This window comes from Neoarthrinium moseri (genome assembly GCF_022829205.1).
Source record: "Neoarthrinium moseri strain CBS 164.80 chromosome Unknown scaffold32_Wmoseri_CBS_16480, whole genome shotgun sequence".
Classification (NCBI taxonomy): Eukaryota; Fungi; Ascomycota; class Sordariomycetes; order Amphisphaeriales; family Apiosporaceae; genus Neoarthrinium; species Neoarthrinium moseri.
The window spans coordinates 151,396-175,582 of NW_026055146.1; the positions used below are offsets into that span (position 1 = coordinate 151,396).

At 51.2% G+C, this 24,187-nt stretch overlaps 12 protein-coding genes across 12 annotated transcripts; 4 read left to right on the forward strand and 8 right to left on the reverse strand.

Annotated features, from left to right (window-relative positions):
• Nucleotides 1-501: 501 nt before the first annotated feature.
• On the reverse strand, nt 502-957 carry JN550_007957 (uncharacterized protein; the record flags this gene model as incomplete). The annotated part of the gene is made up of 1 exon (XM_049319864.1): nt 502-957. The coding sequence occupies one exon, from the start codon at nt 955-957 to the stop codon at nt 502-504; it is 456 nt and encodes a 151-aa protein (XP_049170024.1).
• An 822-nt stretch (nt 958-1,779) lies between these two features.
• On the reverse strand, nt 1,780-2,738 carry JN550_007958 (uncharacterized protein; the record flags this gene model as incomplete). Its single annotated transcript, XM_049319865.1, has 2 exons — nt 1,780-2,359; nt 2,419-2,738. 2 exons carry the CDS (start codon nt 2,736-2,738, stop codon nt 1,780-1,782), a joined length of 900 nt encoding a protein of 299 aa, XP_049170025.1.
• A 524-nt stretch (nt 2,739-3,262) lies between these two features.
• On the reverse strand, nt 3,263-4,327 carry JN550_007959 (uncharacterized protein; the record flags this gene model as incomplete). The annotated part of the gene is made up of 2 exons (XM_049319869.1): nt 3,263-3,664; nt 3,725-4,327. 2 exons carry the CDS (start codon nt 4,325-4,327, stop codon nt 3,263-3,265), a joined length of 1,005 nt encoding a protein of 334 aa, XP_049170026.1.
• Nucleotides 4,328-5,636: 1,309 nt separating this feature from the next.
• On the forward strand, nt 5,637-6,920 carry JN550_007960 (uncharacterized protein; the record flags this gene model as incomplete). The annotated part of the gene is made up of 4 exons (XM_049319870.1): nt 5,637-5,892; nt 5,954-6,430; nt 6,492-6,745; nt 6,804-6,920. The coding sequence occupies 4 exons, from the start codon at nt 5,637-5,639 to the stop codon at nt 6,918-6,920; spliced, it is 1,104 nt and encodes a 367-aa protein (XP_049170027.1).
• A 321-nt stretch (nt 6,921-7,241) lies between these two features.
• On the reverse strand, nt 7,242-7,694 carry JN550_007961 (uncharacterized protein; the record flags this gene model as incomplete). The annotated part of the gene is made up of 1 exon (XM_049319871.1): nt 7,242-7,694. One exon carries the CDS (start codon nt 7,692-7,694, stop codon nt 7,242-7,244), a length of 453 nt encoding a protein of 150 aa, XP_049170028.1.
• A 183-nt stretch (nt 7,695-7,877) lies between these two features.
• JN550_007962 (uncharacterized protein) lies at nt 7,878-8,820 on the reverse strand (the record flags this gene model as incomplete). The annotated part of the gene is made up of 2 exons (XM_049319872.1): nt 7,878-8,705; nt 8,764-8,820. 2 exons carry the CDS (start codon nt 8,818-8,820, stop codon nt 7,878-7,880), a joined length of 885 nt encoding a protein of 294 aa, XP_049170029.1.
• A 925-nt stretch (nt 8,821-9,745) lies between these two features.
• On the forward strand, nt 9,746-12,532 carry JN550_007963 (uncharacterized protein; the record flags this gene model as incomplete). Its single annotated transcript, XM_049319873.1, has 10 exons — nt 9,746-10,819; nt 10,881-10,911; nt 10,969-11,052; nt 11,104-11,359; nt 11,419-11,518; nt 11,568-11,683; nt 11,741-11,951; nt 12,005-12,173; nt 12,234-12,401; nt 12,453-12,532. The coding sequence occupies 10 exons, from the start codon at nt 9,746-9,748 to the stop codon at nt 12,530-12,532; spliced, it is 2,289 nt and encodes a 762-aa protein (XP_049170030.1).
• Nucleotides 12,533-12,765: 233 nt separating this feature from the next.
• On the reverse strand, nt 12,766-13,800 carry JN550_007964 (uncharacterized protein; the record flags this gene model as incomplete). Its single annotated transcript, XM_049319874.1, has 1 exon — nt 12,766-13,800. One exon carries the CDS (start codon nt 13,798-13,800, stop codon nt 12,766-12,768), a length of 1,035 nt encoding a protein of 344 aa, XP_049170031.1.
• Nucleotides 13,801-13,938: 138 nt separating this feature from the next.
• On the forward strand, nt 13,939-15,368 carry JN550_007965 (uncharacterized protein; the record flags this gene model as incomplete). The annotated part of the gene is made up of 3 exons (XM_049319875.1): nt 13,939-13,952; nt 14,012-14,836; nt 14,891-15,368. 3 exons carry the CDS (start codon nt 13,939-13,941, stop codon nt 15,366-15,368), a joined length of 1,317 nt encoding a protein of 438 aa, XP_049170032.1.
• Nucleotides 15,369-15,750: 382 nt separating this feature from the next.
• Nucleotides 15,751-16,690, reverse strand: JN550_007966 (uncharacterized protein; the record flags this gene model as incomplete). Its single annotated transcript, XM_049319876.1, has 2 exons — nt 15,751-16,577; nt 16,630-16,690. 2 exons carry the CDS (start codon nt 16,688-16,690, stop codon nt 15,751-15,753), a joined length of 888 nt encoding a protein of 295 aa, XP_049170033.1.
• A 4,000-nt stretch (nt 16,691-20,690) lies between these two features.
• Nucleotides 20,691-21,851, forward strand: JN550_007967 (uncharacterized protein; the record flags this gene model as incomplete). The annotated part of the gene is made up of 3 exons (XM_049319877.1): nt 20,691-21,193; nt 21,251-21,420; nt 21,484-21,851. The coding sequence occupies 3 exons, from the start codon at nt 20,691-20,693 to the stop codon at nt 21,849-21,851; spliced, it is 1,041 nt and encodes a 346-aa protein (XP_049170034.1).
• A 591-nt stretch (nt 21,852-22,442) lies between these two features.
• Nucleotides 22,443-23,762, reverse strand: JN550_007968 (uncharacterized protein; the record flags this gene model as incomplete). The annotated part of the gene is made up of 2 exons (XM_049319878.1): nt 22,443-22,836; nt 22,891-23,762. 2 exons carry the CDS (start codon nt 23,760-23,762, stop codon nt 22,443-22,445), a joined length of 1,266 nt encoding a protein of 421 aa, XP_049170035.1.
• Nucleotides 23,763-24,187: the final 425 nt, after the last annotated feature.

Sequence of the window (24,187 nt, forward strand, 5' to 3'; positions counted from 1 at the left end):
GGTTGGCCCTTTCGAACTTGGGTAGGCAATTTGAGTGTTTGTCCCCAACTTCGGGCTCCCGAGGAGCATACAACAGAAGACAAAGAGAGGATCTGGAGGACTGCATTCCTTGACTCTCTAGCGAGGACCCTCGCGCCGACCAAGGGCAATAATGCGGCTTGGGAGCATGTAACTGCAACAGCTCTTCAAGAGACCCCTGGCAAGACAGCCGTATTCATCGCCAAAAATGGCGAATTCGACAAAGAATGCGAGAAGACTATAGCTACCATTGGGGAATTCTTGCAGAATTGCCGGGATATAGTTACCAAGAATACGTCTTTGGTACGCCCCTCTCTGGAGCTGGATGTGTGATCCCAGATGATATCCTTTAACATCGGCCGTCTAGAATTATATGTTACGTCACTCAAACCCAATAAATGTACGGCATTCTTGGAAGTTTCAAGTCAGAAAGGTACGGTATCAAAGAGATTTGACGACGACAAGTATTCGGAATTTCTTTCCTTACTTAGAAGGTTTATCCTCAGTGTTAAGCGGTACCAACTTCCAGAGAATCGCTCGCGACCTGGTAACTGGGGCCGGCGCATGAGCGACATGAGCAACATCATCCTCAAAGCTTACAAGCTGTCTTTGCACACGAATGATCATGTTGCATCCTGGGAGACGGATTTTGGCAACGTGCGAAACTCTGGACTCGTGATCGATGCAATCCAACACCTCTCCAAGTTGGAGAGGTCCTTCTACGACTTCGTTAACTTCAGCCGGCTGCCACATAGTGGTCTGATCGAGCTTGATCTGCTCACCGATGTTCCAAACAAGCTCACGTGGGTCAAACTTGCAGACCTCAGTGTAGTAGCTGGAAAAGCATTTGGTCCTCAGATCTCTGATTGTCGGGAATTGAGGGACATGATAAAGAAGTGGAGGCGGAGTAAAGAGAAGAAAATAAGCCTCAGCAAGCATTGTGAGATGCAGCTTTATGAGTACTTCAATGGAAGAGACTCAGAAAAACGGGACGGCCTTTTCGATTACATGGGTACCAGCAAGTTACCATGTTGGGCGTGCTGGTGTGTTCTCCGATTCACCAAAGAGTGTATAGACCGCGAACATGATGCAGAATCTTCGGGTGTTCTTCTGCCGTGTACGTTTACGACACAAGAGTCACACAGAAAATTCTACAGGCGATGGCAAGCACCCGATATAAGCAGTCAGGGGCACCAAGCTGAAGCTCTACACGATCTGGCCAACGAGATGGATCGATTACTTGCCGATTGTACCAAGGCCAAGGTCAAGACCAAGACCAAGACTATCTGATTAAAAGTAAATCCACAAATGAAGCCCACGATGCCTGATTTACCAAGGGATCTGCCTCCGCATGAAGGCAGACCGCCGCCTGAATCATGTAAGTCGTCCGTCGAAGGTGTCGCTCCGCAGGTATAGCCAGTTCGTACGTACCCCTTGCATTGTTTTCCATGCAAGTGTGAAAATGGGATCAACAGCCTTCTAGTCCTTAAAACGCCACTACGGTTTCTGAGTGCACAAAGGGTTGGGATGACATTTTAGCATCAAGAATACGGGGTTGGGTAAGAGAACTGAGCCGGCGTGACAGAGTCGCTTGGGCTAGCAGTATTTACCGGAGAAAGTCACCCTACGGTTCCTCTTTTTCGAGGCATGATTCTTACAGGCCGCCGCCCTCAAGGCCTGGCATCCATTTTAGTACAGATAGATGTCCACATAGTGATCTCTTGATATACAGGTTTTGTACAGTGCAGCCGTGTCTATATTCTACAACTTCTCCCAAAGCTTGGTGTCCTCCTTCTTCTCGGCCTTCAGCTTCTTCTGCTTGATCAGCTTGCTCGGCGGCACGCGGAAGAACAAACTGGGCGACTCGCCAGGCTTCAGCGTGTGGCTGAGGTAGCCCCTGTGCGCCGGATCTCTGTAGTACTCGATGTCCCAACGGCTGGTGGGGTCGGGCAGCCGGTAGAAGAAGCCCTTCTGGCGCACCTGCTCCAGCACCGGCTCCACGTGCTCGGCGCCGACGGGCAGGGGCAGGTCGGTGTTGACACTCTTCCCCTCCACCAGCCTCTTGATGGACTGTTTTGTGTAGTACCTCGTGACGATCTTGCCGCCTGCCTGCTCGACGGCGTCGATGGCGGAGGCCGAGGCGCGCGACACCATGATGTCGACGGGTTGCTTCAGCGCGTTGGCGCCGCGGGCGAGGAGCTTGACGCCGTCCTTGATGGAGCCGATCAGGTTCGACTGGATGAGCTCCTTGGGGGTGATGGGCTGCGTGGGGTCGATTCGGCCTTGGTCTATCCAGTCCTGCAGCTTGTCGAGGTTGACCTCTGACAGAACGGGGGCCCGGCTGCAGACACATTAGTCGGCCTCTCCTTGCTTGGACAGATCCAAAAGCCAGGTACGTACATGTTGTCAAATCCCATGCGGCCTCTCTGGAACAGCAGCGGCGTCTGACCACCCTGGAACCAGGCGTTCACCTTTCCATGCTGCTTCTGACCCTTGTGACCTCGTCCAGATGTCTTGCCCTTGCCGGAAGACGGACCACGACCGACACGGATGCGCTTCTGGTACGCGCCGCGGTTGTCCCTGAGATCGGAGAGGATGGAGGCGCTGCGGGACTGGATCGAGAGGGCGCCGAAGACGCTGGTCAAGGCCGAGACATTCGAGGACTCGAGAGTAGCACGGCAGCACTGCGCCGTCAAGCGCGCCGGTATCCTGGGGGGCATCGTGGTGGTTTGTGCTGCAATCGAGCTCCGGGATCTCCGTCGTCGTCTGCACGTCTTCCGTTGCTGGATGGAAGTTCTGATAAATTTGAATGGGCCCAAGCTCGGCCCCTGGTCCGTGCGCCGCCTTCCCGCCCCGGGGCCGCGATCCACTGTAGGAAGGAACCCCAAAGGGCCCCGGGCCCATTCCATGTAGAGCCCCCTTTTCTTGTGATGCACCCAGCGCCCAAGAATTGGTAATCAAGGGTGGTTTCTACGCTGAAATGCCAGTCGGCAATCTCGTCTTGATCGTCTTTCAGATTACTGGGTGGTTTGCTCGAGGGGCGGCGCGGGGCATTGGGGGGTAATTGCCTCCTCCAGACAAGGGGCAACATAATTGCTGTACTATGAAGTCTGAAGGGTTCCCACGACACCCAATTGCCCAAGTGAATGATCCCATCTGAAACGTAACTAAATGAGTACCTAGGCAGATATAACAAACTGTTTCTCATGCTGGCTTGGAGCTTGATATTGCTCGAGTGCGCGGCTCACAGCAGTCCTTCAACGTTCTGCTTCAAGCTCTCCCGCAGACCCGTGTAGCTTTTCTGGCCATACCACTTCTCCAACAGCTCGGCCCCGAGCCTGTTGTCGACTTCACTCAGATCCGACCCCTGTGGTTGGTCGTCGGGGAACTGCTTCTCCGGGAACATCTCTCTGAACTGCGCGAGCACCACGTTCCAGTTGAAAGGCGTATCAAAGGCGAGGATCCTCTGGCTCTCCAGTGATCCGTCAATCAACGCGATGAGATGCAACCGCGCACAGTCTACGACATTAATCATGTACTGTGGTGGGAAGTCCCACTTCACATCCCCCTTAAACGCAGAGACGACCATCCCGCCTGTCCCGCCAGGCGAATCCACCACGCGACCCATGTTGAAACTTGGCAGGATCTAGAGTCTGTCAGTATACCCGTTTTGAGAGCTGTAAATATTGGTAGTGGTAGTGCTTACGCTATTAATCACAAACTTTGGGTTGTGCTCCTTTCGGAAGTCCCATATCGCTTCCTCCGCCTTGGTCTTGCTGGCCGCATACACATTAAACGCGTATTCCGGCTTGTACGGTGGAGGGAAATCCACAAACCCGTCAATCTCGGTGTTCCATGTATTCGAGTCAATCTTGAAGTGTTTGCCCGGGGTGGGTAACGAAGTGGCCGTGCTAGAGCTGGTAAAGACGAAACGATGCACCCGGGGTTCTTTGGCTGCCGATCGGAGTATCGAGGTTGCGCCCTGCACTGCAAGTGGAACCACCTCCTTCGGGTTGGGACTGAATGAAACGGGCGAGGACATGTGTACGATGGCATCGACACCCTTGACGGCTTCGTTGAAGCCACCCTCTGCCTCCATGTCTGGTACTACAATGGCATCGTAATTTGGCGACTTGAACACGTCCTTGGTCTTCTGGGCTTTCCCCGTGGATCTTGCTGTACCACGAACCTTGTATCCAGCCTTAAGAGCCTCCACAATGAAATTACTGGCGATAAACCCCGTGGCGCCGGTCACGAGTATCACCGAGCCTCTGGGCAGAACCAGATCTGCCTTATCTAGCATTGGCATCTCAGCAATTAGGATAAATGAACTTTGGCTGGGACTTTCAATGAGCAGGTAGAAGATTCAATGAGATGCGAGTTGCATGGTCTCCAAACAAAGATGAATTCTGAACGCATTATATTGAGGAATTGGAAGACTGGCAACGCAAGTGGCGAAAACATTCTGCTTAGTCGAAATGCCTTATTAATCAATGCGATCAAGGCAGAAAATTCGACTAGTGAGGTGGATTCTCTAGAAACCCATCAGCCATGGGTTACAGTTCTGACACTAAGTAACGGAGTCCCTAGCCCAAGGATTTGACTTTCCTTGCCTTCCGCGACGATTTCAGCGGGTTCCGTCATCAGCAACCTTTGAAATACATCTAATGAGAAATGCTCAAGTGTGAAACTTGGGATAGGGAATGGCGATGTGCGCTTATAAATGTAGGAGGAAAATGACGCTCATGCGTTCCCGTATGCTTTATGACCCGGATTGATAATACCAGATATCGCCTCGGGGCAAGATGACATAAAAAACAGTGGTATACTATACAACCGGGGACAGGACATCCTATCACTGGGGCTTCCGTTAGACGTACATCTAAACACATTGCAAGTGCACTTGCCACGGTGCGGGGAAACCATGGACTACCTACGAAACTACGGCTTGTTAGACATTGAACTGGTTATTTTTGTATGTTGCGAGTGTGGAATAGTGTATGTATGTATGTATGTATGTGTGTGTGTGTGTGTGTGTGCGTGTTGGAAGTGTGGTGTATGTTCCAGGGTGTATAGTGAGAAGCATACATAACAGACCCACCCCACCCACCGTACTCCGTATACCGAGCGGCGTTCCTATTTGGAGTTGTTTGCGGTATAATCCACGGAGGGGCGCCCGAACACTGTTGTATGGCGCTTACAAGGAAATTCCACGGAGCCAAGAATGTCTAAAGCGTGCTCTATCGCCCGGGAGCTTGCTGACCAAATTCTTTGTCCGCATTGGATCATGGCGCGGGGATGCGACTCTCCCAGCCACGAACACCGGCGATGCGTGCAGGGTTTCCTCATGAGTACCTTGCCAGCGTAGTATTATACTCCAAAACGGGGGCAGGACACGATCGTCGACCGGGCTCGAACCTGCACACCATAAATCACTTGGCTGCATCGTTACTTGGTGTGTACGGTCCGGAAGCACATTCCCCAAAGTTTAAAGACAGTTTAGGAAGGTCAGTATGTCGTTATTTCCACTTATAAAATGCCATTCTTCGTCATAAAGAGCAGAGGCTGTGGGCATAGTGGAATCAGTATTGAAACAATCTAGCAATTGTACATCGAAAATGCTCTTCTCTCCGAAGGTCTTGGCCGCAACTGGCGTTTTGCTCTCCATCGCTTCAATCGGAGCAGCTCATCCTGGCGAGGGCCATGAGAAACGTATGCAGGAGGCAGCGAATGCTCGCATGGTTGCAGCAGTCAATGCTCGAGCTCTTGAGGCTTGCAACGCCCGGCCCGAAGTAAAAGCCAGGAAACAGCGAGCCATTGCTCGCAGGGAGGGCACTTTCGACCGTCTGCGTCAGAAACGGGGCCTCAAGGATGGTATGTCACCATTGAGCCGCTTGCTGTGTTATATACGCAGAGCAGCATTAAAAGTCCCCAGAATCGTTCATCCACCGACGAGACGATGCTGCGTTTTCTAAATGGGCGGCTGTAGACCACAACAAAACCGGTCTTCTCGATTTCAACGAGAACACACCGGCAGAGGAGCTCTTCGGATCTAACACTAGCTGCGTCCTTGCCCCAGACAACGCCAATGGCCCGTACTTCGTCTATCAGGAGCTCATCCGACAGGATGTGGCGGAAGATCTCGAGGGAATTCCTTTGCACCTTGAGTTTCAGTTCATCGATGTGAACACATGCGAGCCGGCCGATGTCTTGATCGACATCTGGTCGTGCAACAGCACCGGCCAGTATAGTGGTGTTAGCGCCAAGGGTCAAGGCGGCCTTGACTCGACCTATCTTCGGGGTGTCCAGCCTACAGATGCTGAGGGTGTTGTGAGCTTTGATACCTTGTTCCCAGGGCACTACTCAGGTCGCGCATCGCATCAGCATATTATTGTGCACGTTGGATCAAAGAGTGCGCCATCTCCTCTATAAGATTGTGTTCTAGAGGCAGATCATAACTAAAATTCATATAGTCCTTGACAATGGAACGTACACTGGCGGCGTCGTAGCGCACCTGTCGCAGTTGTTCTTCGACCAGAAGCTCATTGATCTGATTGAACAGTTGGCTCCTTACAACACCAACCAAATTGCGCAGACAAAGAACCTGGAGGACGCGTTTGCCGGCTACGGTGCAACTGAGGAGTATGATCCGTTCGTTAACTACATCGTTTTAGGGAGCGATGTATCTTCGGGACTGTTTGCTTGGGCCGAGCTTGGCCTCAACACCGTACGTCTATCCTCCCTATCTCCTGCGAGGCATTGGCTAATGAATGTGTCCGGGAAAGAGCTCCAATTGGGACTTTTACGCTCCTTACGCATCCATCTGGCAGCCTGGTGGCGGTTCAGACAACCCGAACTTCAATTTCTCTGTCGTTGGGACGCCGCCACCCACGCATGGCTAGGAAATCTATCACCAAAGTGGCACTTGCTACTGCTATCCTACTTAATCTTGTGTATGAAATTTGGCTAGAACTGATTGTCTGGACTGGAATCGCAAGCAAACACAAGTTAGTAGGCGAATATCATAGCCAAATAGCCGTTCAACAGTGCTACTCTGCACACTGCGTCACTGCTGGCAAACGAAAAGGTTGTACAATAGCCTAGCCACCCTACCACCCAAATGCCTCTTGAAAATGGGGTTCAATCTGTTTCTCGATTGGCTTTTTTTGTGATATGAGAGTTCCAGACTATTACACATATGAATTGTTCCAATACGTCCCATTTCAGAAAGGTATAACGAGGGCTTTGGTGATTAGTGTAGCTTGGGAGCGCTCCCAGGCTGTCCAAGAGTCACCCGTGGTAATGAAGTTCCGGTAGTCGACCACACAGTTGTGCAAAGCCACACCAGTCGACCACTCCTTCTCAACGCCCTCTAGAGGAACAGAGTAGATAGCCGGAAACAGGCACATCCTCACTCTTTGCTGTGGAGTGGGTGGCGTAGCAGTCGTGCCCGTCGATCCCTCTTGTGTGAGTCCTTCGTAGCTCCAACCATCCTGCTTCATGGTACCTGGGTCAAAGTTTGTATCGATCTTTACAAATTCTGCTTTGTATCTTTTTCTGGTCAATAGAAGATCAGCCTTGAGTCGCAGCGCATGAGTAAAAACGCTTTCCAACTGAGAGAAGCTTAAGCCGTGACTTGTAGACGAGTGGACAGTTTTGCTGCCGCTGTATGCCATAATGATCAGCGGAAATAAGAGAGAGTACATCCTTGTTGCAAGACCTTTTGCTTCTTTACTGATTTGTTTGTCAAAGCTAGTGTCACCCATAGTCATTTTATGCGCCAGTAGATCAAACGAACTCAGTAACCGCGGACCATCTGCATGAATGCATTAGTCAGACATAAAACAAGGAGAATTGTGTCACCAGGTCCTAATGAAGAACTTGCCTTTCGTCATTCTGAAAATGATCTTGTAGAAGTTATGAAGTAACGTGGAGTCCATAAGAGAGCTGAATACGGGAGCGTCGAAAACGTGAACGCAGACGCTCGCGGCAATCAGCGACCGGAGGAAATCTGAAGATGGAAGGCAAGTGCTGCGTGAAAGCAAGCTCCAGGTACTCGAAGGAGCTATACGCTCCATGAGACGCGCAATTTGGGTGTGGGAGTGCCAATGTTGCGGGTCTATTGATACTGCCCTGGGCTCTGATGTCGACATAAACACCTGCAAACTCATTTGACTGATTTCGTTTTCGATCACGTTCATCTTGAATTCGATTTCCTTGTTTGGAATACCAAGGGCCTGCTTCTGTGTAATAGCATCCAAGTCCATTTTCATTGACTCAAAGTGTGACTTGTATTCGGAGAGCAGATTGTTCTCAGACTGTAGGCGTAGAGGATCTGCTGATGATCGTAAACAGCTTCGGATTATATGGAACTTCTTCTCAGCTTCTTTTGCTTCGTCTTTGGCTTGCTTCTCTAACATGGAGACTTGGTCCTGCAAAGATGATAGCTCATCCATGAGACGACTGATTTGTAACCCAGTCTCAGATGTATCGGCCCCCTTCACAGCGAGAATTGTACCTGAATCGCGTTGCAAATGAGAAGAAGGAGCGATGGAATACACTGAAACCGAGTCGTCTGATTGTTGCTCGTCATTTACGGTGTTCATCATGGAGGCATCAACAATTCCATGCTGCGTCCTCTGGTTTTCTTCCCGCGCATCAACGTCGCCGCTGAGGGCTTGGGACTCCTGTGAATGTCGGTCAGAAATATTGCGTTAGAGCTTGGCTATTTCATTGATGTCATACCAGAAATGAGCTTTGGTGGCCAGAATTTGGCCCCATAGTGATGCTGGAGGGCCCCATAGTGATGCTGGAGTTTTGCATGTGTTGCTGGGATCCTTCTCCCTGCTCATGAATGGTTGGGGATGATGCAGCCGGCAAACTATTGTCTGTCTCTCTATACCTTCTAGCCAGGTTCAAAAACGTTGGCCGAAGGAGTGACTTCGTCCGCTCAACCTCCAGTCTGTCCTCTTCCGAAAGTTCGAGGCATAACGTCCCCTTCTGGTAGATCCTTTCAGAGGAACGGTCTACCGCAGGGCCAATGATTTTGCCATATCGCACGAAGTTTGAAATCCTGTTGCGCACACTGAACCAACTGTAGGCGACATGCAAAGAGTCCTCTAGGTATTTTGTAACGGTTTGTTGAAAACCAACTTGCACAGGAACCGGCAGATCCTTTTGAAACTCTATGCAGAGGTCCAACCAAGCCAGAAGTTGGGAATATGATCTGTCTGGCCCTGGTTTTGGCGTCATAGTCAAGATCTCTTGCGGGTGATATGAAGGCGGGTCGGATATTCGAGAGCATAACGCATCTACAGAATGAATGGGAAGATGGCGTGGCGCAGGCTCCAGCTTGGAAGAACTTCATGGGACGGAAGTGTCATGTTCAAGGCGAACTCCGCATATTGGGCTCTTGCTTGCTTTTAACTCAGCTTTGCATCGGGATGGTGGCAACCGTATATAGGTGTGGGAGGCCTAGCCAATCAAACGAGCGGGCAGCGTTGTTTGCCTAAGAATGGGTCAGTCGACAGGGTTATGATAAATAGTGATGGGCCACCTCCCACGAACTTTTTTGCTTTTGCATGTTGCTTCTGGGCGGTACTTTTGCAATCGGTAGCAACCTTGCATCCGTGTCGTTGGGCTCTCAAAAGAGTATTTCTACCCCGTTTCTCGTCTTTTGCACTTGCAACACCTGACCAACCACGGCGGCCTGCTCCATCCTGGTACAATGGCCCAAGCAGAATTCAACTTTATGAGCCCTCAGCTCTCGTCACTTAGAAGAAGTCCAAATTTGCCGGTCCAGGATGAAGCGGGCCCCTCAATTCCTGAACCGGCACCAAGAGAAGCCGATCCAGAGCTATTGGCCAAATTCCGGGAAGCCGAGACGACAACAGAAGTAGATAGGGTCATCATAGGCATAGACTTTGGAACTACCTATTCCTCGGTCTCTCAGACTGTAATTCGTGCCTTGGAAGACAGCAAGTTGATCGGCCGGGACAGGATCAAGCCTATACGGAACTTCCCATACGACCCTGCCGTGGCGGATAGATCGGGATCAGAGCGATCAGCAGCTGTTCCGTCAGAGATCATCTACCCACACTCTGGAGCTACGGCCATATCTCCTACGCCTCTGAATGCTTCAACTGATGCTCGAAATTCACCTATTTCTGGTGGTCTACCAACGAGCCGAACGCGGCAAAGAGTCTTGGCGGTGGATCGTTCTCTATCTGCAGAAGACTGCTTCCGTCAAGACGAGGAGGCGACCAGCGAATCTAGTGAAGACGATGAACAGTCGATTGAAACTCATGATGCGGAAGAGTTCCACCGTTACCACAACTTCAATCTTTTGAGATGCGGCTTTGAGGCTCAATCATGGCCACTTGGTACAGATATCAAGCTTTCTAGGGTGAAGTTGATGTTGCAAAACGATCCCCGCACAGCTGAAGTTCGCGAATACCTATCGCCTCTAATTCAACGGCTCATAGATGACGAACTCATCAGAGATCATAAAGATCATGTCGATGTTATAGCAGACTATCTTACATTCTTGCTCCGGCATGTTAAGTCGGAACTCATAGACTTGGGGCTCTATCAGGGCTACAAGTATGAAGTCGTGCTGTGCGTTCCAGCAATATGGGACCAAAAGGCCTGCCGGGATATGCAAATTGCGCTAGCAAAGGCCTTCAAGCAATCGAACTTCGACCAGGTCGAAATCATCCAGAACTCTGTGAAAGATCTATTCATGGTATCTGAACCTGAAGCGGCGGCCGCCTGGGTTCTTCACAGCAACTATGATATTGTGGTAAGGATCAGAGCACCAAAATCTTGCAGTGCCACTTTCGAGGACTGATAGAAGTTCCCAGCCGGAGGACAGGTTCATCTTGCTCGATGCCGGTATGATCATTCTCTACATTCTTTGGCGTGTACTAACACTCTTATGTTTCTATGAAGGCGGCGGCACAGTGGATACCAACACGTACAGAGTGAGTCAGAAGACACCACTTCGACTTGAAGCAGAGACTGCCCTCCCAGCCGGTAAGCAGATCCGTTAATCCAGCGTAGTCGCATTTCATAACACGTTTCAAGGTCGACTATGCGGATCTAGCTACCTGAATGAGAAATTTTTCACGTACATCCGTCGCGTGCTGGCAGGGGAGACCTATCTTGAAAGGGATGGTGTCACATTGGATGGCATTGCTAATACCATCACTATCAATGAATTCGAACAGTATCAGAAAAGGACGTTTACATACTATGAGCACCAAAAGATATCCTTTTACTGTCCTGGTCTTCGGGAGAACAGAGCAATGGGCTTTTGGCACAGCCGCATCTGGGTGCCGGCGTAAGTATCGGATGTGTGCCCTTGTTACCAGCGCTGTTTACTGACTTTCGAGCTTCTAGTAAGGACATGAAAGCTGTTTTCAAACCTGTTCTGAAAGAAGTGTTTTCGTTGGTCCAGGATCAGATAAAACAGTCTGAATTACAAGGACAGATACCAAACGTGAGGATGAACCGGAGACCGAAAGTGACAGTGCTGATTCAAAATGCAGAAGATTGTGCTTGTGGGAGGATTCTCCCGCTCAGTGGCGTTGAGAAAGTACCTAACCAAGAACCTTGACGCCTCGTACAAGAATCAAATCAGGCTGATCATCCCACCCGAGTATGAGTGAGTCGGTCCTTCTTTTTAATTATATTGTAGTTTTTGATTCTCAACTAATGGTAGCGCTTCTGCTGTGGCATCTGGCGGCATCCTTCGCGCACTGAACAAAGAGGGCGGACCTGGAAGGTTTGCTAGATCGAGTTACGGCATCCTGAGAGACGAACCTTACAGATTACATGAAGAACATCTCATCGCGGGAGTAGTGCGGCCCGGTCGGGACAGCCTAGATGGGGCATTGTGGGTTCGTGATACTATTTTCTGGGCCTTGAAACTTGTGAGTACCCTATCCTACGCAGACTGCGCCACAATCGGCTGATTTCCGACTAGGGAAATGAAGAGCCTCTAGGTCCTGTTTGGACTTCAGAACCGCTACCATGTACACAAAGCTTCGATTCTCGGAAAACAAAACGCCGCCGCCTCATAGCAATCGATAGGCTGTATGTATCAGACACGGCAACTGAGTCTCATTATCAGCGTAACCACCAAAAGAACGAAGGTAAGGCGACGACTTGTTCAGAGAAGTACATTCATGGTTGTCTGATTGACAGGGCAATAGGCGCTAAACCGGTTGGCGAAATCGTCACGGACTTTACTTTTCTCCGCGACAATGGCCTGATTCAACCCGTCAAAGGAATCATGACGGATGAAGGCCAACGGTGGGGGCGAAAGCATTACGATGTCGACTATCACCTGTACTTGCGACTGGTCGGTAGAGATCTCAAATGTGTGTGTTTGAGCTATAACTCCAGAAAGCCACGATGCTGACTTCTTGTAGGCTATGCAGTGTACAACAACTCAATTGTTCAGCAGTCGGTTATAAATATTTCCTCTGCTTTTGCAGCGGGAGTGAAATAGTCAAGAACATGAGTTTGACATTGGCGGGGCTTCTTGCTCGGGTTCATGGTTTTCATCGGGCAAGCTAGTGTGTAATTCTCATTGGAAGAAACGACCATGTGTGCTTGAACAGTCTCAAAGTGAGGTATTACAATCATAAACAGATATTGTCTTCTTTATTCTATTATACAGTGACACTCACAATCGTTAAAGCGAATGACGATTCGGAATTGACTCAAGCTCTGAAGCCATCCTCAGGCCCCAGCAATCGCCTGCCATTCTTTCTTAAACACGTTAGACGCTTTTATATCCCACGAACTTGATCCTCCTCCTTCTGATCCCTCTACGGAGGGATCATCGAGTATGGCCATCTCTTGAGCTGCCTGTGGGATGCCAGAAACCGCTGCTTTGCGGACCATGACGTATTTCTCCGGGTCCGAAGGCTCAAGCAAAGTGGAATACAGCCAGCATCCTTCCGCAATATCCAAATCTTGAGCACAGTACCTCCAGATAGCCTTCGCTCGATCGTTCTGTTTTAATCTGAGGTATATTTTACCCATTTCCAATGCACAGCTTGCCTGCCACTCCCACGCTCCAGGCTCCTCTCCTGCGAGGGAAGCAGCTGTGCGAAACCACTGCAGCGCCTCCCTGTCCGTCTCTGGTGTCGTTTTGGCCGACAATATGAGGCCTTGAAGAGTGCATGCGTTGGGGTCATCCTTTCGCAGTGCCATCAACGTGAACTTGTCCTGCGCTTGGCTGAACTGCGGCTGACCAAGCATCTTTCTCATCAGAGCGAGTCGGACCACTGTCAGAATCGAAGGCGCATAATTGGCCATGGTCAACGTGTGGTATATGTGGGTAGCAATGTTAAATGCCGGCCCGGGGGGGCCATTCATGATCATGACGGCTATGTAATGCAGGGTGGCGTAGGAGAGCGAATGAGGAGGATCCCTCAGGCTGTCGCGCCATCCGGGGTTGTCGGCGACAGCGAGGTCGACATAGGCATGTGCGGACCGAAAGCACTCCTGTGGGTCTAGACCCGACGCAAGTGATGGTTTTGCTGCATCCTCGAAGAACGCGAGTTGAGGAACTTCCATGCGGGAGAATCTGGCTTTGGCGAAAGAAGGTGGAGCCTTGCGCACTGGCAAAGGAACGCCGCACCGGTGACTCGTCGAGAAGGGTGCCCTGGAAGTGCGATTGGCGAGATCTGTAAGCCGTTTCCCATTCTGAACCGGTTCCCATCGGCACAGGCTCCTGGCCGGCCGGACGGTGCGACGCGCGGAGAACATCTCTTCTCAATGTGCCCCGGCCGAGGCCTCTGGAGATGGAAAATGGTCCGGCGTCCAATCTCGAGCCTCGCAGACGTCCGTGAACGCCAACGCTGATCCAGCTGGCGCCTGCTCAATTGGCCAACGATTGAACTGGAGATGAAGGTGCCAAAGTGAGTGAGGTTCGAGTATGCAATTATCCCAAAATCCGCTAGTCAAGATTCCCGGATAGGCGCAGGGCCAACACCCGACTCAGCTTGCAGGAGTTGGACTTGGCTTATCTTATCGACGGCTCCGCCCCAGAAAAAAGTTCAGAGGGACAATCGACTATCACTGCCGCCGCATCACAACCCCCAATCCCACCTCGAGCAGCCCACTCGACGCCTTCTCACTCCGCACTCGATAGCCGCAGGCAGGAATTGTTCGTCATGGCACCTCTCACCAGGAGGCGCAAGGCAGCGCAGGAAAATGAGCCGGACGCCGAGCAACTCGTAGCACCCAAGGACCTTTCCCGCGGGAAGCGCAAGTCTTCAGGCGAGGACGAGCTCGAAATCCCAGAGAGCCCCGACAAGGTCACACCCAAGCGCCAGAAGCTCGCCGTGCGCGTGCGAGATGACGAGCACCCGTCGACAGACAAGCGCAGACCCAGCACCGACAAGAAGAAGCGCAGCCGGTCGCTCTCGATAGCCGACACCGAAGACGACGGCGACGACGGCGAGCCCACACCCCACCAGGTCGCGAAGCAGCTAGAGTTGGAGGCCAGCCAGCAACTGGATCAGGAGTTCAAGGCGGCTGAGGCCTCGCAAAAGCCCTCATCGGCAGCCACGACGAAAACGGGGAGTCGCATCGTCTTCGGCGATGACGACGACGTCGACAAATACGTCAAGGCTGCAGCAGCAGTGGCGGCAGAAAATCCGAAGTCCGCCGCCGCCGCCGCCGCCGACGACGACGAACTCGAGGATGACAGCGACGACGAGGCACCAGAGGCTGTATCCGCTTCCGCGGCAGCCAAGGAGACACAGCAGGCAGCACAGGCAGTCGCAGACGCGGCAGAACAGTAAGATCTGACCCAAAGGTCTGAGATTCGTACTCAAGGCTAATTACCCTCTAGACATGCTGCTACACAGAAGAGAAAGCGCCAGCAGCGGGACAACAAGCTCAAGCAGCAAGCACAGAAGCGGAAACGCGCAGAGAAGCCAGGCGGCACTGAAGCTGAGGCGGCAGAGGCTGAGAGGGCAACCACTTCTGGTCGTAGGAGAGCCGAGAAGTTCAACCTGCCTAGCGTTCTGCCGGCAGAGTTCCTGACAGATTCCGAGAGTGGGAGTGAGGATGAACGAGCCTTGAGGGTAGCCAAGAAGCCCAAGAAGATCAACTTTGAGGATGCGGTGCAGACACTGAAGGTGGAGGGACGGGGGCCTCGGGATGAGATCGTTGGCACGACGGCTTACAGAGTCATGGCAGATCAGGATGATCAGAAGCTACCGCCCAGAGCCAACCACAACTCCAAAGCCGTGAAAGAGATGCTCATGCAGCGGAGGCGAGTCGGCGTTCCTGCCACCAAGGTCAAGGGATTCTTCAAACGGAAATAGATCGGGGGGCGTTCTACGTACTAGTACGCCATAAGAGGGATCGAGTCCACAAAAATATGCACGCTGTAGTCTTTCAGCATTAGCTTCGAGTCCCTATACCTGCAAAGAGACAATCTGCCACGCTGGATTATACAACGCGAATCTGCCTTCTGAGCCACTCATATGATGGATAAGAATCCACTTCATGAAATGGAAGTCAGCCGCGAAGATGAGAGCACAAGGGTGGCATTCCGCGCGGTGTAGGTGGCCCTCTGAAGTTTGAAGGAACTCACGTTTATGTTTATTGCAGTTAAGGGCTCAGGGGAGATGAACTATGGCTTGATCTCTATATGACTCGCAATCACCCCCGGGGTGACGACAAGGTCGAGTATAAGGCCTAACATCAGACCTTGAAGAATTGATGTTCCAGTGCTTGGCTCGCTGTGAGGCGGTCCTCGGGACAGAACACCAATAATTTGGAGAGGAGATCCGAGAAAATATCAATCTCCTCTTTCGGCATCGCTCTGTGTATACCGTCAGGACAGTATCTACTCCCAATGAAGAGAGCGGAGCTCAACGAATCTTGTAGTGACCTTGGCTCTTGTTGGACGGCGACCGGTTGCGGCCAGCCTGCACGATTATGCTCATTGCCAGAGTTCGAGGCGCCCGTATTGACATCTCGTTGTACTTCGACAACCTTGCCAGCCTCATCTGCATCGTCCTTGAAGAATTGTTTCCTCGCTTCCCAGACTTCTGACCACCATGGCTCCGGCATCTTGCCAAGAATCATTGCTACCTTGCAGAGGTATTCGTCTGGGTCGTCATCAAATGTATCGAACAGCCTTCTTCCTGTACGAATCTCGAACAGAGTACATCCGAGAGCCCACAAATCGCAGCCTAGGCCGACTTTTCTGTCCAAAACGTATTCAGGTGAACAGTATATCTGTGGTATCCCAAGATCTTCCGTGGGCTCTGTTATATTAAAGCTTTCGCCGAAGTCTGTTACACAGGCTTTTGCGAGGATCAAGTCTTTCCCAGCGATGCTCTCGGCCACTTTGTGCCAATCAATTGGATACACGAGATAGTGAGGGGCACCAGGAAGAGAGTGCTCGTCACCAGAAGCTGTCAGAACCTTTACGGTTTCTGGCCTCCCGATCAAAGTGAGCAAGTCATCTTCAGAAAGATGGTCTAGTCTCGATATGTGGGCGAGAATGTTGGCTGGCCGAAAGTCTTATAATAGATGTTAGACGATATTATGGCTGTAGAGGGCAGAATCACGTACCACCATGACAGATTCCTTGCTCATGGAGAGTGGACATGGCTTGAGTGACCTGCAAGCACATCTTTCGCAGTGGAGCCCCGGGGTCTTCAGAGTTGGCAATGTTGATCAATCTTGATACACGGGGTCCCAACACGGGATAAGAAAACGCATAATGCAGGCCATTAGGCCCGTTGATCTCGAACTGGTCCAATGGCAAGCAGAAGTTGTCACAAAATAACCACTACGCTAGTAGTGCCAAAATGAAGATCCATGAAACTCCATTTGGCCTAGCGCCTAATTGGGTATATTTTGGTGCGACACACCCCCCAGACCGTAAGGACCCGTTACGGTCTGAATAGAGACACTAATAGAGGTTTTAAATACACCGACTTGTTCGTGCGAACCTTCCTCAAAATGCCAATTTAGGGCTGAAGGACCTTTACTCCTACATATAGGACGCCATGCCTCCTCGGCGGGTAGGTTCACGCTAGGTTCTCTTTTGGGATTCGAACCCAGATCTTTTTGGTGAGCCGCGAAAACAGTACCTTTACCGATAAAGGCGCAGGAACGCTACCGGGTTTATAACTGTCACAAAATAACCACTACGTTAGCAGTGCCAAAATGAAGATCCATGAAACTCCACTTGGCCTAGCGCCTAATTGGGTATATTTTGGTGCGATAGAAGTGCCCGCTTAACGAGTCTGGGTCCAGACCGAAGTCTTGCAACTGGTTAATGCGCAGCTCTGAGCACTCCCCCGTAGACCCTTCGGCCATTATGATTTTCAAAGCACAGTACTTGGGCATCTTGCTTAAGGTGTCTTGACAGAGCCAAACATTGGCATAGCCTCCACTCCCTAGCTTGTGGATGACTTTGTAACGATCATGCAACATGCTGCCGAGGTGTACGGGGTGGTGCCCACCTGGCTCATAGTCGTGTATTCTCTCAAGCCCAGAAGGTGATCCGTCAACGAGCAAGCCGTTGCCTTCGGCCTCCCCATCGGTGTATGGTAAGGATGTCATTGACGCTGTGTCTGACATTGCGTGTGGAAAGTGATTTAACAAGAATCGTCGGCCACGGAAAACCGTTCTATACTGGCAAGGTATAAAGTACTTCTTTGACTTTGAGCAGAGTTTCGAATTTTCTAAGACACCGTGTTGTGAGGAGTGGAAATTATTTCCATGAGGGTCAGTTTGTTCCGAAAGGCAAGCCGACACGGTTCCAAGGTTGTAAAATGCACATTGGATAGCCAATTGCCGCGCGCTAAGGATGGCTTCTGGTAACTAGCCCCGCCTAGAATCATGCTTGCCAGAGGTGTTCGCGGGTGCCACAATGGCGGGTCTGTTCGCCCGACACGGTTCCCAAACCATGACACATGGAGTCTAAATAAGAATACGCAAACGAGCACAGCCCAGAAATGGTGTGAACATTCGTCTTAATAACAACGACTCTCCTTCGAGATACCTTACACAAGTTTGGAGTTTTGGTTGGTACAGCTTTGGCGGTTCACGTTGACAACCCATTTACTGTCCGTAGCAGTCGGCAACAGTCAGTGCCTTGTTTGTTCTCTCATTCCCAAAGATAGCAAACGCTCATCCATGCTTTAGTTTTCTCACTCTTCGATTCATATACCTAACGGTGCAAGGTAGTACGGTCTGTGGATTTATTTCACAAGTCCACCCCTTTTCCACTGATGTATGGCTGTCTACGCACCACTCAAGCGCGAGGTCCACGAGATTCGCCTCGTGCGATTCCATCCCTTGCCACCAAACAACATCATCCGAGACGGCCTCTTGAATTTGCAGTCACTAACTACTCCTGTGGAGAATTCGCCAAATTACTCTGCGTTGTCGTATGTTTGGGGCGATGCAGACGATGCGACTTTCATCCGCCTCAATGAAATGAGCATCTCAATATGACCCAATCTCCTGATCGCGCTCAAACAACTGTACCTGAAAGATGTACAGTCCTGGCTATGGATTGACGCTCTTTTCATTAATCAGAACGACGGCAATGAACGCAGTTGGCAAGTTGATCTCATGCGTCAGATATTTGCAGGTGCCGACTTGGTGTATGTCGCTAGGTCCCGAGCAGAATGACAGCGATCTAGCTATACAGGCATTGGAGAAAATAGGGCAACTGACCGTGGAGAATATGTCAGACCTTAGCGAACTTCAGCTACTCACATTGCCCTATGTACCACTCCAGAATTCAGAATACGGATGGCCTGAAATCTGGAGCAAAATAGTACATGTCAAAGAGCTACATGACAATCGAGTTCGGGAATTTTTCCGCGCCTTGCTGTGTCGAACATACTCTTATCAGGTTTGGATTATCCAGGAGGTTTGCCTAGCCCAGGCTGGGATTGTCATGTGTCGCGAAAGAACCATTCCGCTTTCTCTGTTCCAGCTGGCTCTCGGTGCGATAAAAAAAAAACCATACGAAATCTATTGCCTACAGCTATTTTCAATTGGTCGCTCTAGAAACTCGAACCAAGCTCCGCTTATCACGTCCCGTAACGCTTTGCTCTCTATTGCAACAATTTGGTATTATCTATGGGAGATCATTCCTTGTATCCTCGGATCCTCGGGATCTGGTTTATGGGGTCCTAGGTATTATTACGGATAGAAGCCAATTGGGGATTCGTGCGAACTATCAGAAGAGTGTAGCGCAGATCTTTACTGAAGCAACCGCAGCGATGATTCTATAGGGCCAAGACTACAAACTCTATTACTGCGTTTTCCCCAAGACCGTGCCTGATTTGCCATCTTGGGTTCCTGATTGGGAACAGGTAGGAAAGTTGGGACAACGCGCGTTTCCCCTCGCGTATTCAACGCATTTCGACACCTCCAGAGCGTTACGGTCCGCAGCCTCTGACTCGAGCGATATATTCGTGCTGTAAGTAGTAGCTATAAGAAAATGTCAGAATATTGTTAGTGACTGCTGTTCGCCCCGTCCCCACGTGAAACCAGGACTGTGGTACGGCGGGCAGTAGCTATTGATGGGCGTGCACCTAGTGGCAGTCCTGATATTGGTATTGTCTAGCGTTTTGTGACACCAGTATCAGCTACGGGATCATAGTACGTTGAGAATTAACGGCGAAGTGATGAGCGGCAAAATGTTGATTACCCAAAAGAGGTGCGGGGAAATCATTCGTAAGCGTAACTGCGTTTCCAGACGTAGTTGAATGTCCTGTAGGGAATTGGCTTACTCGATGTACCTATTGGACATTCGATTGCAAATTGATGAGTTACAATGTCGTTATCGATGCTATGAAAATTGTTCAATAACGAACGAGGCCTTACGTCAGCGTTATTCATTGTTATAGCATATGAGTATTACAAACTTCTCAAACAGTAAGCCTGATGTGGCAGGAGAGATCATATCCATCGAGTTTGCTCCACTCGAGTTTATTAAAGAGCGTCGCCAAAAGTTACATCAGGAGACTCCGCCTTCAAGTTTTGAATCGCAGTTCATTGCACTCGGCTAACCTCACACTGAATACACTGAAGTTCCTGCTCTCCCACTTGGCTGTATCCACCCGTGCCACTACAGCTTACGCACTTTTATTGCTATGAGGCATGGACGCACTTAAGATATTGAGAGCCCTTGGCTGCCATGCTTGATTGACCAAACAAGCCTGACTACGGTTCTTGTGAATGGAGACCTCCGCCGGCAGTGAAGCTTAGCCTCCCTTAAGTGGAGACCTGCATTCGTAACGTTCAGTTTCTTCTTGCTATCCCCTACCGAAGAGTGGATGCGCTATCGGCCTTGGCATTGGGGCTCTGTCCACTATGCACTGCGATTGCCCACTCACAATGCCTTAGATTCGCATTATGGTCGTCAGCAAGTACGTCGACTGCCCCCTTAACGGAGTGCCCTTTAATTGGACTTACACGACATCAAAGCACAAACCAACAATCGAAAGCAGGCCAACCATGGCGTTGACTCAATATAAGAACAGGTTGCTGGCGTTTCCCAAGATGAGATCTGCACTGGAACAAAAAAGTCGACCAAAACAGCAACTGGATTCGCAGCACAAAACGTAAAACGATCACTATATCAACACAGCCACTCCTCGAAAATGGTCAAGTTCACCTCCTTCATTGCTGCTGCTGGACTAGCTAGCTCTACCGTCGCTCACCCGACGGCAGGCGGCCACAACGTCGAGGCACTGGCACGCCGCTCCTTTCTCTCCCACCTGGACACCCGCAGCCTCGGCAGCTGTACCGAGAAGATGAAGAAGCGCGGCGTGTCTAGATCGGTCCACGCCCGCCGATCTGCCATGTACGAGAGCCTACGCCTAGATGCAAAAAGGAGAAAGCGTGATGCAGCCACCGTTCTCGCCACCTCTCACTTGTATAACGGCTCAGACATAACGCCCTCTTCTACGACGGAAGAGGTCTTCGCTGGTACTAGCACCTGTGTTCTCGCTCCCGAGGTCACCGAAGGCCCGTACCTGGTCACCGGCGAGTACATCCGCACGAACCTGACCGAAGATCAGGTTGGCGTGCCCCTCTATATGGATATTCAAGTCATCGATAGCTCTACTTGTGAGCCCATGACAGATGTTGCTATCGACTATTGGTAAGCCCCGTAAAGATATGTTCATGCTTGAGAAAAAGGCGATCTAATTTGGCTCAGGCATGCCAATGCGACCGGTGTGTACTCGGGAGTCATTGCTCCGGCTAACGGCAATGGGGAGTCGGACCCTGACAACATCAATACCACTTTCCTGCGTGGCGTCCAGATTACGGATAACGTCGGCGCTGTCCAGTTCCAGTCTATCGTCCCTGGTCACTATACTGGCCGCAGTAAGTGAAACTGAATTATGCCGCTGCGTTTGGAAAGAACTCGTTTACTAATGCAAGATGCAGCCAACCACATCCACATTATTGCCCACACCGACTACACTATCCTCTCAAATGGAACCATAACCAACGGCACCGAAGCTGCTCACGTTGGCCAGTTCTTCCTCGATCAAGACCTGCTCAACCAGGTTGAAGCCACATACCCGTACACTACCAACACCCAGGACTGGTCCACCAATGCCCAGGATGGGCTGATCATGGAGGAGACTGCCGTCGATGGCATCGACCCCATTGCTGAGTACATCATGATCGGTGATGACATCAGTGATGGTGTCTTCTCCTGGATCTCCGTCGCAATCAACTCCACCCTCAACTACGAAGTTGGAGCCGCATCGTATATCGAAGCTGATGGTGGGCATCAATACAGCAATTAGATACTGGAGTTGCCGAATCAAATAGAAGATGACGTAGATTAATTGATACGGGGTCCGATAAAAAAAAGTTCATGTACTGTTGATTAACGAGACATGGTAAAAATAGACCGCTGTAGAGGGATTTTCACAAAGCACACAACGGTCATGATATCTTTGACGTGCGTAGAGACACTTGGAACTGCACTGGTATCTTCGCACCCTTGAGTCTTTCCCCAACTGTATGCCAATCTGAAAATCCTTCAAAGCCTTTGAGCACATATTCGTCAGTTCAGTGGCCACTGGCAGGGATGCTCACCCTGATGAATAGCCAAGTATCTCCAGCTCAAATGCTAGAGATTCAGACTGCCTGTGGATCACAGTACTGATTCGTAATGAGAGGCCGTGACATCTTTGCTTAATTAAGAGTGCTGATACGTCCGCTCCATTGCTACTTGAGGCTGCAGAATAGGGTCTCTCATTGGCTGGTGGGCATGCAGCTTCATCACAACAAGATAACAAGTTTGAATTGGCATTCAGGAACTGTATCAGAATCAAGCAAACAAGCTCTCATGATACCCGAATTCAAAAGTCACACTCGCGATACTCGTTTGTTCATTTCCCAAACTGGGTACCCAGTCCCTGAGCCTGTCGGTAAATCCACTCCTGCGCCGTCAGCCCCTCCTCCTCGGGGCCGTTGGGAATGCCCTCGCCTCTGAGCTGCTTCAGGACAGCCTTGTCCTCGGGCCGGACGAAGTATACGATGCTGTACCGCGGCCACTTGCCCTGGGCACCCGGCGCGGGGATCACCCGGTGCCGGCCGGAGCACAGTACGCCGTTGGTGAACTTGACCGCAGCGTCGCCAAGGTTGATGATGGCACAGCCCCGCTGCGGCTTGACCCAGAGCCATTCCCCGGGGCTGTCTGGCTGACCGTCGTTCAGCTGGGCCTTGCGCGCGGACTCTGACCACACCTGAAGGCCACCCAGCCAGTTCAAGAGTATCGTGATTCTGGATGTCCATCAGTGATTACAACATGTCAAGCCATCTGAATCAACGACTTACGTGCCAAAGTCCGTATGCGACGGTGTCTGGATCTCGGGCAGCTCTTCTGTCTCCCTCGGAGGCCCCCGAGTAATACGAACGTGGTCGCCAGCGGGCTCTTCTATTCTATGCTGGCTTGTGATCGCAGAGGGGGCCACGCCTAGCCGCTCGGCCAGTATACCCAGGAGCAACATGCCCACAGAATGCGCACTCTGGACATAGTCCCTAAAGATGGGCTTGGCCTCCAAGATAGGGGCTGGCCAGGCGTGCTGCATCTTGGCATCGTCCACGATCATGTCGTTCTTGGCGACGTTGAAGAACTCGGCCGTGTCCTTGGTGCCCGCCTTGTCCGTCACGGTTGCGCCGACGCTCTTGTAGCCAAAGAGGGTCTTGCCGCCGCGCCCCTGCGAGTACTTGACCTTTTCCTCAACAGGAAGCTCGAACGTCTCCTCGCCCACACGTGCGATGTGCTCGGCCCCCTGCAGGATTCTCTGGCCGATGTCCGAGCCGCGGAGGTCAAGGTAGAAGAAGCCTCGACCCTTGCAGGCTTCGAAGACCCGCGTCTGCTCTACCGCATTGCCCCTCAGGAGCTTGTCTAAAGAGATTGTTTGGAGTTCAACCGTCGCCAGGCCATCGGGAAAAGGGGGATATTGGTCGGGTGTGAACTCGGTATACCTGTCCTTAGTCATGTCGAAGGCGAGCGATACCCTTTCCTGGAGAGCCGGGGTGATCCTGGCAGAGGCAGATATAGAACTTGAACGTGGTACGCGGGAGCTGTGAGAGAGAACACGGGCCGTGATCTTGGTCGAACGCTGTGCAACTCGTATGGGCGAGCTGGATTGTGAGAGCGAGTATAAGGTTCGAGATAGAGAAACGTTGGCTGTCCGGAGCATCACGTAGAATATAAGAAAACTTGTACGACGGATCGCAGCTCGGACCCCGATCAACTCCTCCTCCCCGTGGTGGCCCCTTTGTATAGCATCGGAATGCGGGGAAGGCCGCCTTTCCCCAAGTTCCCGGTCTAACGTCACTGTCGCTGCATCGGCATTTTCAGAAGCTCTTGCATGCGGAGAAGTCCCGAAGTGGCCGTAATGCCAAACTTACACACCTGTTGCGTTCTCCACAGAATACTCAGAGGAACCATTGGTCGTGGGCGCGTGGCAGGGACGTGCCACTCCTTGCACGGTATCAATAGAGCTCCCATTGGTGCTTAGACTCTCCCGTCGACCCAATGAGGTTTTGCAGCTTGATTGAACGGTATACTCCGGGAGTAAAATCGAGCCCAGGAAACGCGCCGAGCTGCGTGCTCTCCGCCGCT